This window comes from Saccopteryx leptura, chromosome 6, assembly GCF_036850995.1.
Source record: "Saccopteryx leptura isolate mSacLep1 chromosome 6, mSacLep1_pri_phased_curated, whole genome shotgun sequence".
NCBI lineage: Eukaryota > Metazoa > Chordata > Mammalia > Chiroptera > Emballonuridae > Saccopteryx > Saccopteryx leptura.
Genome location: NC_089508.1, coordinates 165,137,546 through 165,152,777, shown reverse-complemented (window position 1 = coordinate 165,152,777; position 15,232 = coordinate 165,137,546). Strand labels below are relative to the sequence as shown.

General features: G+C 45.9%; 1 protein-coding gene across 1 annotated transcript in view; it reads right to left on the bottom strand.

The window, feature by feature from the left end:
* Nucleotides 1-15,232, bottom strand: part of ARHGAP26 (Rho GTPase activating protein 26) — a 462,432-nt gene that overhangs the window by 326,203 nt on the left and 120,997 nt on the right. The window contains 3 exon segments of the mRNA XM_066344335.1: nt 1,183-1,293; nt 8,648-8,749; nt 14,013-14,084. Of these exon segments, the coding sequence (XP_066200432.1) occupies nt 1,183-1,293; nt 8,648-8,749; nt 14,013-14,084 (285 nt within the window).

Genomic DNA, 15,232 nt, shown 5'->3' with positions numbered 1-15,232 from the left:
TCCCGTCACTTTTCCAAGGCACTGAGCTGTCCTCTCCTGGAGATAAAGCAGGAGGTAAACAGCTGATCCTAGGTCGTTCCTCCTCCTAACTCTGATTTATGCTTCACTTAAAGTCAGCAAAGCCTCTCTTGCTTAAAGTAATGAAATCTCTCAAACGCCTTGCTGAGATGCCACCTGGGCGCACACAAGCGCTCCAAGGCAGAGCTTCCAATATTTATTTTGGTTTTCACTTCCTTTGGTATCATGCCTGACTATCCATTTTCCTAGAGAAAATGATTACTTAGAAACAGCGAGCTCTGACCCACTTTCCCTTCCTTCTCCCCTTGTGGCATCTTTTCTCCCCATCCCCACCCGCTGACATCTCCCCACAAACCATATGAGCCTTTCAACCTGTTACCCAGTGGGAAATGAAAAGTCCACTCCTCAGGGAGCCGGGCGAGGCCAAGAGGACTCCAGAGATGGAAAGATCTGTCTGCCTCAGAGAAATGCTTCTACCCACACACACAGAGGAAGAGCATGCTGCAGCCTCACCTGGCTCTCAGGGAAGAGCAGTCAGCGTGTCTCCCCAGGCTCCTCCCTGAACAGTCAGGGGCACAAAATCACAGCACAGCCAAGGAAATACCAACCCAAACCTTCCCCACCTCCCTTTGCCTTCTCCATCATTGTTCAGAAATGTCTCTTCCTACTTCCTAGCTGACAACATAGATCTAATTTCTTAAAAAGGAAGGGAGGAAAGGAGGGAGGGAGGGAGAAAAGGAGGGGGGGAGAGAAAAGGAGATAGAGGGAGAAGGAGGAGAGGGGAGGGGAGAGGGGAGGGGAGAGAAAAGGAGATAGAGGGAGAAGGAGGAGAGGGGAAGGGGAGGGGAGGGGAGAGGGGAGGGAAGGGGGAAGGGGGAAGGGGGAAGGGGGAAGGGGGGAGGGGGAAGGGGGGAGGGGGAAGGGGAAGGGGAGGGGGGAGGGGAAGGGGAAGGGGGAGGGGAAGGGGGAGGGGAAGGGGAAGGGGAAGGGGAGGGGGAGGGGGAGGGGGAGGGGAGGGGGAGGGGAGGGGGAGGGGAAGGGGAGGGGAGGGGGAGGGGAGGGGGAGGGGAGGGGAGGGGGAGGGGAGGGGGAGGGGGAGGAAAGGGAAGGAAGACAGACAAGGGCAAACACAAAAAGCACCGTTAACATAGAGCATCTACTCACAGGCTCCACGAACTCAAACATCTTTCTCTCCTGCACTTCCTGCACCTTGAAGACATACTCCAGGGATACTTCATAGAAATGCTGCCGGACCAGGTCCACTTGGCTGTCTGCCTATAAATAATATGGAATTTCATTGAAAAATCAAGTCCCTACACAAGGAGAGCATTTAGCAAGCAGGCCAGTGGAATTTCTAGAGATGGATTTTTAAAACAAATTGAAGTGCGTAAAAACAGAAATGAGAATAATGATAATAGTCAGCCTAGCACTGAACTTGTGCCAGGCACTGTGTCCATAACTATACATACGTTACCTTATTTAAACCTCATTAAGTCTAGTTATTTAAAACTCACTAAATTCCTAAAAAGAAGGTAGTGTCTTTAATGCTAATTTACAGGAGGAAAATGAAATCACATAAAGAACCTGAGGCAGCTGGTTCAGGGCAGAGCTGGGACTTCTGTCCTGGTTGATCTGCCTCCAAGACTCTTTCATTCATTCATTCATTCATTCATTCATTCATTCATTCATTTTAATTGACCTTCAGAGAGAGGGGAAGGGGGAGAGATTGGGGGAGAGACAAGACACTGATTTTGTTGTTCCACTCATTCATGCTGTCACTGGTTGCCTCTTGTATGTGCCCTGATCGGGGATCAAACCCTCAACCTCGGCATGTCAAGACGACGCTCTAACCGAGTTATCCGGGCAGGGTCCTTCCAGGACTCTTGATGGCTTTGAAGTCCCTAGGCAGTCCTGCCTCCCCACACGCCCACACGAACTCCCCTTACCATACCACCCAAAAGCCCTATATACCTCCCTGCTTGGGCTTTCCGCCTGAGACTGCAACTGGGAAAAGGGCCACTCTCAAAGTCGGCCAGGTGCCTCCTGCGGTCAGGCAGAATGAAGGCACCAGAGGAAAGTTCCCTGAGAGACATAGCAGAGCCCAGCACCAGTCAGAGAGCTGGAGAGCAAACAGCTGGGCTGCTGCTGCAGCTCTGTCGTATTCTAGCTGGTGAACCGGCTCGAGTCACTTCTCCTTTCTGGGTCCCTTTCCCACAGCTGGAGGATGGAGATGAGGCTATCTGCCCTTGCTCTGAGTTATTTCAAAGAGAAAATGAGCCAAAGGAGGAAAACAATTCGAAAACCAGAAAGTGTTCTGTACACCTTGGTTGTTGTTATCACCAGGGGCATCAGAGTAGATGGGCCTCAATCCCTGCTCCTACCCTAAGCCAGCCACGTCATCTCCAGGCAGGTATACTCCTCTGCTAACTGGTCCCCCTGCCTTCAGTCTCCATCCTTGCCCTTCTAATCTAGTCTCCGCCAGCAGCCGGAATACCTTTCCTAAAACCTAAATCAGATGTTCTCATAGCCCAGGGGTCGGGAACCTTTTTGGCTGAGAAAGCCATGAACACCACATATTTTAAAATGTAATTCTGTGAGAGCCATACAACGACCCATGTATGTTACACATTATCCAATAAAAATTTGGTGTTGTCCCAGAGGACAGCTGTGATTGGCTCCAGCTACCCGCAACCATGAACATGAGTGGTAGGAAATAAATGGATTGTAATACATGAGAATGTTTTATATTTGTAACATTTTTTTTAATTAAAGATTTGTCGGCAAGCCAGATGCAGCCATCAAAAGAGCCACATCTGGCTCGTGAGCCACAGGTTCGCGACCCCTGTCATAGCCCCTTCAGTGCCTCTACCATGGTCTCCCAGTGTGACCTGCCCACCAGTCCCCCTCACCTCCTCCCACCCCAACCTACTGTCGCGGTGCTCCAGCCACTGGGCTACCTCCTGCCCCTCCACACTCCACACATCTTTCTTGCCATGCAAGCTTTGCACTTGGTGTTGTTCCTTCTGCCTGAAAACCTCTTCCCCTACATAAATACTCAATTTTTTTAACTTTAGTACACAATAAGAAATACCTTTTGCATTATGACCTAATAAACATACATTTATAATGAAGTGCAGTACACTTCCATATTTTTCATTCTGTCCCAGCCTACTCTACTATTCCATGACCCAGTCATTCAGACTTTATGATGCACCATAATTATGGAACACCGCCCCAGCCCATGCCTCAGCTCACTCCTCCTCATCCTTCGGGTCTCCTTCAAGTGTTACCTCTTCAGAAAGCCTTCACTGACCACATTATCTAAGACAGGTTACCTCAGGGAGTCTCCACTGTCTCTCCCAGCTTATTCCCTTATCGCTATGTAATAATCTCATCTATTCCTCTTTTCCTGTGTATTGACTATTAGAAATGTAAAAACTATACAACAGATATTTGATGAATGAATGGATTGGTGTCTGTGTGGCTATCAGGAACCAGCACTCAGAAGAAACGCATTAATGGATGTGATTCCAAAGGAAACAAGAGGAAGAAATCCCAGGTTTAATGGTATCTGCCTCCTTTCAATGCCTCCACTCATCTGGGCCGTAGACTTCATATCTTAGCCGTAGACTTCATTGCCCCTTGCAATAGAATCGTAAGCCAGGATTCCAACCTACTCAGCAGGCCACTCGAAACAGTTTCCCTGCCTGTTACTCGAGAGACTAAACCTATCAGTTTGTCTGAGACCCACCAACCATTCTGGACTTCTTGGAAAACAGACATCCTCCTAGAATATAAGTCCTATGAAGGTAGATCATTCATTTTATCCCCTACAATGCACCCAAAGCCTGAGCAGACTTTTTCACAGTAGTGTGCAACAAATATTTGTTGAAGGAATGAATATTGTTTTTGAAGCAAGCTTCTGAGACACTGAAGAATACACTGATTTTTTTGAAAGTCATCCGCTAGATGGCAGTGTGGTTCCACATCGCTGCCCGATAGTTTCACCAGAAATATAGGAATGGGCTTCAGTTTATAGGTTTTGGGTTCAGAGTTCTGAAATCAGGGAACAATTCTGGAAAATCAAAGGAAGTAGATCTCACTGAATGTGTACTAAATATGTGTACTAATATGTCTAATAATGATCCTAAAAATTCATTTTTTAAATAAATATGAAGAAAATCATCACTAAATAACTGGAAAACCGTAGGCAAATCTCTTGACCTCTACAAGAAACTCAGTTCCTTCCAAGGTAATTTCAAGAGGTCCAACTGAATGATCACAAAGGTCCCTCCCTCTGGCCAGTTCTAGCTGCTTGACACACACTGAAAAACAATGCAGGCAGGCAGGGGAGCACCATCCCTCCCTCCCAAGAGGGAGAGAAAAGCAGAACATGCTGAGTTAGGGCTCAATCCTCACTAACCAGCTCTGGTCAGAGGATGAAATGTGTCAGAGCGTCAGTTTCCTCATACATAAAATAAAGAGAACACATCTGTACCTCATAGGCAGCTGTAAGGAGTTGAAAAGATTCATGTAAAATGCTCAACACTGTGCCTGATACAGAAATATGTATTCAATATTGGCCGCTAGTGTTGTTGTTGTTAGTAAAAGTATGATCACTATTGTCATTATTAAATTATTTAATTCAGTTCAAGTGTAACCAAATAGGCAATGCCTATTTAGAAAGTCTTTGGCTGCAGGCCAAAACCCACAAGAAAGACCTTTAGCCCACTCCTTGCCTTCAAAATACTTAGAAAGTATGAATGGGCAAAAGACAAGAACAAAAAGGACTGTAACAGAAGCGCATAATGGAAAACCATCCACTAAGATGTATACTGGCAAAGTCCTGCTACAGACTGAATGTCAGTGCCCCTTCCCATCAATCCATATGCTAAAACCTAATTCCCAATGTGACTTATCTGGAGATGGGGCCTTTGGGGGTGATCAGGTCATAAGAGTGAGGGCCCCATGAACAGGATACTTACTCCCTTATAAAAGAGACCTGGAGAACTCCCTTACTCCTGGCCACATGAAGGCACAGCAAGAAGACAGCTGTCTATGAACTAGGAACAGGCCTCACCAGACACCAAATCTGCTAGCATCTTAATCTTGGAGTTTCCAACCTCCTGAACAGTGAGAAATAAATTTCTATTGTTTAAAAGTCACCCAGTCTGTGGTATTCTGTTATGGCAGCCCATACAGACTAAAGGCAGTCAAGTAGAGTCCCACCCAATTTGAGAATAGGGGATGGAGAACAGGCCAGTCACAGGGATAATTCTCTGTATTTGTGAAGCAGCTATAATCTGCCTTCCCATACATGAAGTAGGCAAGACAGGTATTTTATGAGCATTTTACAAAGAAACTATAAGCACGGAGAGATGAGTCCCTGTCCCAGGACACACAACAAACACATGGCAGAGCAGGCCTTGAAATAAGGCATCTCTTTGCCAGTCAGTGTTCTGGTGCCTCCACAGTGCTACTTAGGGCAAGCTGATATCATCATGGCCCTAAAAGGAGATGTTGGACTCATCCCAGACCAAGCCAGCAATATCTAGGCACTGAGAGAACAGACTGGGAGAAGAATGCCCGTGCTCTGGGGAATGCCAGGCCTACAGGATAACTGCACTGTGGGCTTCCCAATATCAGTAGGTGCTAGAACAACACACACTTGCTCAACTCTTGAATAGCTCATCCTATCTAACTGCTTAGAATGGTAGGGCTGGTCAGATCTGGCCGTTGTGACCTGCAGCCAAAGACTTTCCTCAAACATAGTTTCCAAACCCTAAATGCCATATGATGCTAAAAGAATGATAACTAAAACAAGAGGACAATAGGACAGAACTACATATTTATCCTGTCTAATCACATATCCTGGGGTATCTTCTAGTGCCCATAGCCCCATGTAGAGCTGTGAACAGCCTTTGTATACCATACAATGAAAAGAATAATTTTGTTAGCTTTCTCTATCATATTTGACAAGATCTACTTGAGTAGCTATGCCACTTTAAAATTCACCTCCTCATGCACTTGCTTCATTTTCCCTACTCAGGCATAAGATCTTCAAAGAAAGGTTATTAGTGTTTTCTACTTTCTTTTCTTTTTTTTATTAAGTGAGAGATGGGGACGCAGGGAGGCAGAGACAGACTCCCTCCCACATATGCCCTAACCAGGATCCACCCAGCAAGACTGGTACCGGGTGACGCTCTGCCCATCTGGAACTGCTGCTCTGTTGCTTGGCAACCGAGCTATTTTAGCACCTGAGGTGAGGCCATGAAACCATCCTTAGTGCCCAGGGTCAACTTTCCCAAACCATTGGAACCATGGCTGTGGGAGAGGAAGAGAGAGAGAGAAAGAGAGAGAGAGAGAAAGAAGGAGAGTAGGAAGGGTAAAGAAGCAGATGGCCGATTCTCCTATGTGCCCTAACCAGAAATCGAACCCGGGACTTCCATATGCTGGGCCGAAGCTCTACCACTGAGCCAACCAGCCAGGGCCTGTTTTCTACTTTCTACAGTTCGCTCTAAGTACTCCATTGCTCCTGGCAGGTTGGCCAAAACTGGTCTGCAAAGTCCACCATAAACACTAGTAGCTGGAGATGTTGCTGAGTCCTCATCATCACTCCAACAACTGGTTTAAATACCCAACTAAAGAGTCCTGAGAACCACACATTCCTACAGTCCTGGTTGGGAGAGGACCAGACTCTACCATCTTCCTCAGTTGTCTTCATTTTTCAACTTTTGACCCTACCATCTTCATATGAACTCTCACTTCACAAAAGCACTGGCATACTATTTGCAAATATACACACACACACTCACACACACACACACACACACACACACACACACACGGGCCCTGACCAGTTGGCTCAGCGGTAGAGCATTGGCCCACTATGTAGAAGTCCTGGGTTCAATTTCCAGCCAGAGCACACAGGAGAAGCGCCCATCTGCTTCTCCACCTCTCCCCCTCTTCTTTCTCTCTACCTGTCTCTTCCTCTCCTGCAGCCAAGGCTCCACTGAAGCAAAGTTGGCCCGGGCACTGAAGATGGCTCCGTGGCCTCTGCTTCAGACACTAGAATGGCTCTGGTTGCAATGGAGCAACACCCCAGATGGACAGAGCATCACCACCCCCTAGTGGGCTCGGCGGGTAGATCCCAGCAAGGCGCATGCAGGAGTCTGTCTCTCTGCCTACCTTCTTCTCACTTCAGAAAAATGCAACCAAAAATAAATAAATAAATAAATAAATAAATAAATAAATAAATAAATAATAAGAATGAGGGCTAACTTGAAAATCATAGCTGCTCTTTACTGTGTATCTGAGGAAGGTCAGCAAATTGTTAAGTAAAATGACATTTGTGTAGCCAAATTTGGAGTTTCACTAGGAAACCGTCTTGTCTCCCAGAAACATAAACTCCCCTGCCACGTAAGCCTCCATGAACAAAATAAAAATGGTCACTGCTCCATGGCTGCAAATCTGACTTTTATTTCTAATTGAACTACTCTTAAAAAAGATCCCATGGCCCTGGCCGCTTGGCTCAGAGCGTCGGCCTGGCGTGCAGGAGTCCCGGGTTCGATTCCCAGCCAGGGCACACAGGAGACGCGCCCATCTGCTTCTCCACCCCTCTTCCTCTCCTTCCTCTCTGTCTCTCTCTTCCCCTCCCACAGCCGAGGCTCCATTGGAGCAAAGATGGCCCGGGGGCTGAGGATGGCTCTGTGGCCTCTGCCTCAGGCGCTAGAATGGCTCTGGATGCAACAGAGTGACGCGCCAGAGGGACAGAGCATCGCCCCCTGGTGGGCATGCCGGGTGGATCCTGGTCGGGAGCATGCGGGAGTCTGTCAGACTGCCTCCTCGTTTCCAGCTTCAGAAAAATAAAAAAAAATTAAAAAAGATCCCATGCGGGCCTGACTTGTGGTGGCTCAGTGGGATAAAGCGTCGACCTGGAACACTGAGGTTGCCAGTTCGAAACCTTGGGCTTGCCTGGTCAAGGCACATATGGGAGTTGATGCTTCCTGCTCCTCCCCCTTCTCTCTCAATCTCTCTCTCTAAAAATCAATAAATAAAATTTTAAAAATCTAAAAAAAAAGATCCCATGCAAATCCAAAAAGACTAAGGGCAGGTCAGAGATTTCACTATTTTGAAACAATGTTACCAAACCACAATCCATATGAGAGACAATAAAGTACTGTATTGCTTAAAAAAATTTTAAAGACTAATGTCAAGTACTAGTTGAAACAGAGCTTTAAAATTAAAATTAAGGAAGAATGAGCAAAGTATTTCAGATGTTAGTATTTCAAATCATTGATATAAGGTAGAAAATCAAAAGGTGAGGTAATAAGAGTATAGAATCAAAATTGAGGGTGAGAGAAACAGGAAACCATCTCGGTTTGAAAGGAAGAATCACATTCTAGTAAGTGGGACCACCCAACAAGGAGGTGGTGATCCTGACCAGCAACATGCTCCCCTGCCACTCACAGGCTGGACAGCCAGCAAGGTGTCGTGGGTGGGGAGACACAGGCCAATCGGGCATCCGGTATCTTATCGCACTCCTGATTTCCGAGGCCTCTTCCAAACCTAGGATTTTCTGGCAAAGAGTAACCAGCACTTTATTCAGGATACTAGTAAAATTTCTTACCTCCTGAAGCTGAGATTCTTTCTTTTTGGAAGACAAATTCAAGTGTTTTTCTAAAATGCCACAATACTTCTCTGTCTCCTTGTCATACTTCTTTTTGGCTTCCTGGTAAAAAGAGAAGGAAGAAAGAGTGAAACGTTGCAGGAATAAAAGCATCCTGGGTCAAGATCTTTCTGCTCATCCCATCGCTCCTCCAGTCCCTCAGAGCACAGCACAGCAGACAACCCAGCTCCTCCTCTTCAATAACGCCCACTAAATCAAGCAACTGCCCATCAGCAGCCTGATGGCTTTTGGTGTCCGTCAGAGAGGCCCCATCACGATGCCAGAGACACGGTCAATACCAGTATTTCACAGTGGCACAGCCAGGGCTTCACCTTCAAAGAATTTCAGTTGTGAAACGGAAATTTCTCGTTTCCAACTACAAGAACGTTCAAAGCCAACTGAAGGAAGGAAGTTACCTATGAAGATAACCCCAAAGTAGGAAGATCTACTTACTTCTAGTTTAAATGGGACAAGACTACACTAACGGAGATCCAGCTCTAATAGTGTTCAGAAGGTACTTCTGAATATAGAAACCCAAATACCCCTTGATGCAATAATACCAAATAAGAGCCTTTAAGCTGAGGAATATTCAAAACAAAGACAATGTTATCTTCACTGCAGCATTATTAATCATAGGGAAAAAAAGAGAGAAGAGACAAAGAAGCAGCAACAGTGGTAGTAACATCACTGCCTAAAGTTAGGATTTGGGATAATTCAAGTATAAAACATCCAACACAATAACTGGAAAGGCTAGGTAGTCATATGGAAAACTGCTTATCATATAATGAAAAGTAGTAACAGCATGATATAAACTTTGGTACATCCTATGTAGAATATATATATCTATATCTACAGACAGAGATTAAATAGGAAGATACCTAAATGAAAATACTTGACCTAAACCTAGCCGCCTCCTTATCAAGAACACTGCTTGTTTGCCACGGCCCATGTCCCGGAAGGTAACCCTGCACAGCACTACCACACTCTGAGAGTATGTGTTTATTTATGTCTCTGCGTCTGATGTCCTTCTCCCTAGCCACATCACAAGCATAGCAACCCCATCTGTGCTTCTTGTCAACCATGCACCAGTATTTAGAGCAGGGCCAGGCACACAAAAGGCTCTCACCTGTATTTTCTTAATGAATCAACTATGTATGCAATATAATAACTAACATCAATGACAACACAACAGACACTGTGCTAAGCACTTTATATGAGTTCACTCTTTTCATTTCTTTCTTGTAACAACTCTGATGTAAGTACTATCACGATCTCTGTTTTACAGCCCAGGAACAGCATGGAGAGGTTTGGTAATCTCCCCAGTTCACATGCAGGTGGCAGAAATGAGATGTGGATTCAAGCAGTCTAGCTTTAGTGCCCACACTTAACCACTGCTCGCCAGTGTCTTTTCTGCCTTCACTGTGGAGTCCAGCTAGGGCTGCAGGAAAAACAAACTTCCCCAAACCCAGAACTCTAAACACTGGGCCCCGGTTCTACCAGGCTGCAGGGTGGGGCTCTCCTCCTGAGAAGCCACACCAGCACAAGACCACCCAGGAGCCCACCTCCTTGGCAGCCGTCACACCCCACACTCTAACTTCAGCTTCTTGTAAGCCACAGCAGCTTGTTATAGCAATGGCAGCAGCATCAGAGGGGACAGGCGGAGAAAGGGTCATTTTAGCATCTCACAGGCAGAGTTCAGAACCTTGAACTTAGCTGCTGAGGAGCCCTTGTTGGCTCTCAACTATTCTCGAATCTGCTCTATCACCGAGTAGAGGGTGTGTTGTCTCTGTTTTCTATGAAATGCACATAATACTATGATATAAACAGTATGTAGAGGTGGTGAAAAGGAACCCGTATACTGAAAAAAATAAATGACGAGGGAGGGATGAGCAACCATCCCCAATGTCATCACATCATTCTTCAACAGGAGTGACAGAACAGAATATGCGTGAGAGATTGGTGAGCAACCATTTTTCTTCAATGTTTTAATTCTCATATTTCTTACCATCTACAGCCCCCCCATCCCACCCACCCAACCAACTTGAAAAAGTATCTGCTCCCATCATTATGATCAATGGTATTAACCCAAAAGGAGCCCCATTCAGACTTCCGCTCCCCTTCCATTAACTACGATACCCTTCAAAACAGTGCGAGGGAAGAGGCCGGAGTGAGAGGTGCCTGTGTTCAAAGGGAGAAGTGACCATGGGAAAGATGACACAGTAAACATGTCCGCTCTGCCTCTGCCACAGACTCTTCAGAATCTCTGAGCCGCTGCCATGTGTTTTTAGGAGTAGGAGACACAGGCCCCGAGGCCACTGAAGAGAAGCTGTGCATTGGGGTTGCATCAGTGAGAACTGGGGAAGGAGGCACAGGCACCGAGGCCACTGAAGAGAATCTGTGTATTGGGGTTGCGTCAGTGAGAACTGGGGAGGGAGGCACAGACCCCGAGGCCACTGAAGAGAAGCTGTGCATTGGGGTTGCATCAGTGAGAACTGGGGAGGGAGGCACAGACCCCGAGGCCACTGAAGAGAAGCTGTGCATTGGGGTTGCATCAGTGAGAACTGGGGAGGGAGGCACAGACCCCGAGGCCACTGAAGAGAAGCTGTGCATTGGGGTTGCATCAGTGAGAACTGGGGAGGGAGGCACAGACCCCGAGGCCACTGAAGAGAAGCTGTGCATTGGGGTTGCATCAGTGAGAACTGGGGAGGGACACTCAGGACATTTTCTCACCCATTCATTACTGGGTTTGCTCTTAGACAAAATCCTAATGGAACAAGACATCCCTTTAAATGATACAGTCTTTCCATATAAAATCTATATAATTTTATTAATCACTTGCCCCAATTAAGTTCAATAAAAAGCAAATATATAGCCCTGGCCGGTTGGCTCAGTGGTAGAGTGTCGCCTGGCGTGTGGATGTCCCATGTCCCAGGTTCAATTCCCAGTCAGGGCACACAACAGAAGAAGTGACCACCTGCTTCTCCACCCCTCACTTTTCTTTCTCTCTCTTCCTCTCTCTCTCTCTCTCTCACTTCACCTCCTGCAGCCATGGCTCAAATGGTTTGAGCAACTTGGCACTGGGCACTGAGGATGGCTCCATGGCCTCAGGTCAGGTGCCAAAAATAGCTTGGTTGCCAAGCAACAAAGCAGCAGCCCCAGATGGGCAGAACATCGCCCAGTAGGGTACTTGCCAGGTGGATCCCGGTCAGGGCACATGCCTTTCTGTCTGTCTCCTTGCTTCTCACTTAATGAGGGGGAGGGGGAGCAAATAAATAAATTATACATTCCTTAATCACTGATACAAAACCAGTAATTTCCAATTTCTTCATAAATGTAAACTGTAAAATTTGTAGAAAAGTGATACAGAATTGGAAGAAAAATTTTTGCTGTGGTCCCTCCTTCAAAGAATGAATTACCCTGACTGAACTGAACATTATATTAGGGCCTGAACCCTAATTCATCTTCGGAAATCAGATGCACTGGAAAGAGGGGGTCTGAGGGGGCAGGGCCTCACTTCTTACATTTCAGTTACCCTTTCCCCACCTACAGGAGTCTCTCAAGGCCATTTCACAGTGGAGTAAAATCCATCTAAACAGGTAAGTGTGACACTGCCCAAAACCCCCTGCAGGTGGCGCAAGGGACTACGGCTGAAGGACCTAGTTCTGGAAATGTAGGAAGAAAAGCTCCAAGACCCTTTTGCTTTCTTTGATTCCAAAGAAAACATCTTTCCTGCAGGTGGCCTCTAACATTCGACTGAAAGTCAACCTGGCTAGGGCTTCCCAGTGATTTCTCACAGGCAAGGGGACTTGGGAGAATCCACCTCTTAACAATGGACACAACTAATTTTGCAGTCTTGCAGTAATACACTGGACCCAGCCAAGTTTAGGCTACAGTCCCTCCAAGTCAGTGTTAACAAATGGTGACCTCGGGCTGAAGCAGTCCCACCTTCAGACCTGCACAATGTACAATATATATTTTTAATTATTTGCCAACATTTATTTTTTTTATTGCAAGACAGAGAGACAGAAAGAGAGAGAGAAGGAGAGAGAGGCAGGCAGGCAGGCAGGGAAGGAGAGAGAAAGAGAGATGAGAAACATCAATTCGTAGTTGTGGCACTTTAGTTGTTCCTTGATTGCTTTCTCATATGTGCCTTGACCGGGAGACTCCAGCCAAGCCAGTGACCCTTTGCTCCAGCTAACAACACTGGGCTCCAGCCAGTGACCTTGGGCTTCAAGCCAGCAACCCCGCACTCAAGCTGGTGAGCCCGCACTCAAGCTGGCAACCTCAGGGTTTCAAACCTGGGTCCTCAACGTCCCAGGTCAAAGTTCTATCCTCTGTGAAACCACTGGTCAGATGTCCAACATTTTTTTAAAACCAGGTAATTTTACATAAAACTCTGACTTTTCAGTTTCTCTGGAAAAATTTAAAGATCTACCAAGAGAGGGCTCAACTGCACACACAGCAAAAGTGAGCTAAGAACAGAATGCCCCACCCACAGGGCCCAATTCGTAACCTGTATTCTAGGCTCCAAGTCCTAGAACTCATAATAAATAAGTACAATCCCACGTTGTCCAAGCACACAGCTATTTATCACAAAGGAGGCATGGTTTGCCCCGGCCAGGAGGCTAAGTGGACAAAGCGTTGACCTGGTGCATCAGAGGTTGCAGGTTCGACCCCTGGTCAGGGCACATACAAGAAGCTATTAATTAGTATACAATTAAGTGAAACAACTACCATATTTCCCCATGTATAAGATGCACTTTAATTATGGAGCCTGAAATTTGAAGAAAAAAAATGTATTACATTAAGTTATTGAACTCAAATTTTATTCATCATAAAATTCATACAACTCATCACTGTCAAAACTCATCTGTGTCGGATGATGAATCACTGTCTTCATATATTGCCTCATCCTCAGTTCCATCTATGGCATTTGAAATGCCACAACCACTGTATAAGACATACCCAGTTTTTAGACCCAAACTTTTTGAAAATGGTGCTTCTTATACATGGGGAAATATGGTGAGTGAAGTGAGTTGAAGCTTCTCTCTCTCTCAAATCAATGGAGAAAAAGGCAAAGGAGACGTGGTTTCTACCTTTGGATGATTTATGAGCCAACACAGAATGATTAGATAGCAAGATACTAGAACGACTGCTCTGGGGGGACCACTCAGGCTATCTTCAGACACTTGTGAAGAACAGATGAGCTGGACTCCAGGCTCTTCCGCCCAAGGTTTTCTGAAGACAGTAGGCTCAGATATTCTGAAGGTGTATATTCCAGACATCCTGCCCTAAAATCCAAGATGAAGGATTGTAAAATTCTCACCTTGGCAGCCCCAATCTGCTCCTTCCGAAACTTCTCTAAGGGTGTGATGAGCACATCACTGGCGTTCTCAATCTGGTGAGGAAAAACAGGGAAGCAGGGTGAAGGAAGACACGAGAGCAGTGTAAGTACAAATGACTCAGAGCCGTTCTGGTACAAAATGCCTCCCCACGTCTCAACATGAAATCTGAGTAAGCAATATTGCGTATGCAGTAACTGTTCTCAATACTTAAACTGACAGTATGTCAAACCAAAATCTAGTCATCAGTTTAAAACAGGGGTCCCCAAACTATGGCCCGCGGGCCACATGGGGCTCCCAGAGGCCATTTATCCAGCCCTGCCGCACTTCCGGAAGGGGCACCTCTTTCATTGGTGGTCAGTGAGAGGAGCATGGTTCCCATTGAAATACTGGTCAGTTTGTTGATTTAAATTTACTTGTTCTTTATTTTAAATATTGTATTTGTTCCCGTTTTGTTTTTTTACTTTAAAATAAGATATGCAGTGTGCATAGAGATTTGTTCATAGTTTTTTTATAGTCCGGCCCTCCAACGGTCTGAGGGACAGTGAACTGGCCCCCTGTGTAAAAAGTTTGGGGACCCCTGGTTTAAAACATGATATTCTTCCTGGGCATGATTAAAATTGATTCTTTAAAATAAAAAATTAGGACCTCTAAAAATGTAACCAACTCTCTGAAGTGGGGGGAGGGGTTAATGACAAGGTAGGATCTAAATTTCAAGCTCTAAGTGACGTCTTGTAAGTGTTCATTCACCCAAGTTATATTGAATTAGATTTACTTAAAGCAGATCAACAATGAGCCTAGATTATAAACAAATAGAAAGCATCTTTGACATCTGGTGGCATGAAAATCTCCCAACCGGATTTTGTGTAGACCTACCTGAACTGGATTATGATCACAACACTTATGTCTACTGACCACTGGATGCCTCTCAATTTCATCTCACAGCCTCACCCCCTCGGGTCCTGCACTCCAACTACACCGTCACCCAAAGGCATCTCAAATGCACCAAACCTGTCCCACTTACAGGCCTTCGCACTCCACTGTTAACTCAGATGCTCTGTCCCCAAACCCTTGTCTGGACGACTTGATTTAATCATTACTTACTGCAATTCAAGTTTTGGCTTAAAGGTCTCCTCTTTAGGAAGGCCTTCCATGACCACTAATATAATCCAAAGAAACTTCCCACCAGCCCAGTAAGTGTTTT